The sequence below is a fragment of the Arachis ipaensis genome, chromosome B8 (genome assembly GCF_059453495.1).
Source record: "Arachis ipaensis isolate K30076 ecotype BB chromosome B8, ASM5945349v1, whole genome shotgun sequence".
Classification (NCBI taxonomy): domain Eukaryota; kingdom Viridiplantae; phylum Streptophyta; class Magnoliopsida; order Fabales; family Fabaceae; genus Arachis; species Arachis ipaensis.
Window position 1 is genome coordinate 100,681,113 of NC_142443.1, and position 2,457 is coordinate 100,683,569.

At 32.0% G+C, this 2,457-nt stretch overlaps 1 protein-coding gene across 1 annotated transcript; it reads left to right on the forward strand.

The window, feature by feature from the left end:
- The first annotated feature begins 347 nt into the window (after positions 1–347).
- Positions 348–1,149, forward strand: LOC107611239 (uncharacterized). Its single transcript, XM_016313191.1, has 3 exons — positions 348–355; positions 515–595; positions 627–1,149. Exons 1-3 carry the CDS (start codon positions 348–350, stop codon positions 1,147–1,149), a joined length of 612 nt encoding a protein of 203 aa, XP_016168677.1.
- The last annotated feature ends 1,308 nt before the right edge of the window (positions 1,150–2,457 follow it).

Here is a 2,457-nt window from a genome sequence, read left to right on the forward strand (position 1 = left end):
TGGGATGCTATTATCAAAATTATAAATTTATATGGGATAAAATTATATGTATGTTAAGGAACATACTGTTATTATTATTTTTTATTTATTTATGAAATAAAACTGAAAGAAAAAAAAGGATAAATAAATTTTATACTTTGTTTACGAGGAGTTACCTGACAACCAGGAGATTCGTACTCAAGGATAAAATTTATATATATGTATTTGATACATGGAATGAATTAATTTTTACTTGAACCTAGACAACCTAGGGGTATAAAATATAATTCAATTAAATAATAACCTGACAACCAGGTAATTATTTGGGATTAAAATTGTATGTGATACATTTAATCATCTGTTTAAAAATGTATGAGTAATGACTTGACAACCAAGATACCCATTCATGATTTTAAATATTTTTTAACACTTAATTTAAGAAATAAAGATTTCTTAATTTTCTATAATAATAATTATTGTAGAAAGTGTTATTTGTATGTGTGAATACGTACTTATATTTGTTTTTTCCTTTTAGATTCATGAATAATATGTCTGCTCTATCACTGCGTGGCATACTTGAAAATAACAAATTGGCTGGAGCCAATTATGATGATTGGTATCGCAATTTGAAATTGTTCTCATGAAAGGCTAATTGATATAATCGATAAGCCTGCTGTAACGGCCCCAGTTCCTAAAGAGGATGGAAGTATTGATAATGAGGCAACCAAGGCTTATGAGAAGTACTTGGAAAATTGTCTTACTGCCAAATGCATCATTCTAGCAACCATGGGTTCTGATCTTCAGAGGCAACATCAGGATATGGATCCACCAACTATTGTTGAACATCTTAAGAAGATGTATGGTGCACAAAGTAATACGGCCCGATATCAATTGTCCAAAACTTTGTTTAGATCCACACTTGATGTGGACTCTCCTGTTGGACCCCATGTTCTTAAGATGATTGATCTTATTGAACAACTTGAGAAGTTGGGATGCAAATTGGGCAAAGAACTTTCACAAGATTTGATCTTGCAATCTCTTCTAGAAAATTTTTTACAATTCATTGTTAGCTTTAATATAATTAAAGTAAGCTATGATCTTCATGAAATGCTCAACATGCTAATTGATTATGAGAATCAAATTTCATCTGAGAAAAAAGAAAGGAGTTGATATGGTAGTTGGCAGCTCTTCTAAGAAGAAAGGAAAGTGGAAAGCAAAAGGAAATGGAAAGAATAATTTTAAAAGAGAACACATGGCACCTAAGGGTGGTGAGACCAAACCCAAGGACAAACAAGAAAAGGTTGACAAAAATGATTCTGAATGCTTTTATTGTAAAGGCAAAGGTCATTGGAAAAGAAACTACAAGGAGTACCTTGCTTCTTTGAAAACCAAAGAGAAAGGTAAGACATGCTTGAAAACAGTTTTCATGATTTCTTTAGCTACTATTAATTCTTCTATATGGGTATTAGATACCGGAAGTTCTCATAATATTTGCAATTCGTTGCAGGGACTACGAGTAAGTAGATGACTGAAGAAGGGAGAAACTTACGTTTAAGTCGGGAACAGAGCAAATGTTGCTGCTGTAGCTATAGGATCTATTTCTTTAGCAATGCCTACGGGCAAGACATTAATATTGGAGAATTGTCATTATGTTCCTAATTTTGTTGCAAATGTTATTTTTGTTTCTATGTTGGACAAACGTGGTTTTTATTTTAATATTAAAAATGGCATTTGTTCTACTTATTATGGTGATGACTTATACATAAATGGCTATCTCCAATATGACATTTATATTCTTCCCGATTTAAATGGTAATTCTGTCATGCATGTTTCTACTCTCAAAAGAGAGAGGAATAATCAAGTAAATGAATCATATCTTTGGCATTGTAGACTTGGTCAAATAGGAGAAAAAAAGGATTTCTAAGTTACATAAAGAAGGTTACCTTAACAAATATGATTATGAATCATATGTAACTTGTGAATCCTGTCTCAAAGGAAAAATGACCAAAACTCCATTTATGGGACATGGACAAAGGGCTACAGAATTATTGGGACTAATACATACAGATGTTTGTGGACCAATGAAAATTCAAGTCAAAGGAGGATATTCCTATTTTATCACTTTCACTGATGATGTGTCTAGATATGGCTTTGTGTATCTTATGAAACACAAATCTGAGTCATTTGAAATGTTCAAAATTTTTCGCAGTGAAGTTGAAAATCAAACAGGTAAAAGCATTAAGGTGCTTAGATCTGATAGAGGAAGAGAATATATAAATGATAATTTTCTTGAGTACTTAAAGAAAAATGGGATTCTTTCTCAATGGACACCTCCTGGTACTCCACAACACAATGATGTTTCAGAGAGGAGGAATCGAACTTTATTAGATATGGTTCGATCCATGATGGGTTTTACTGATCTTCCATTGAATTTATGGGGCTATACTTTAGAAACAACAGCATATTTGCTAAATAAAG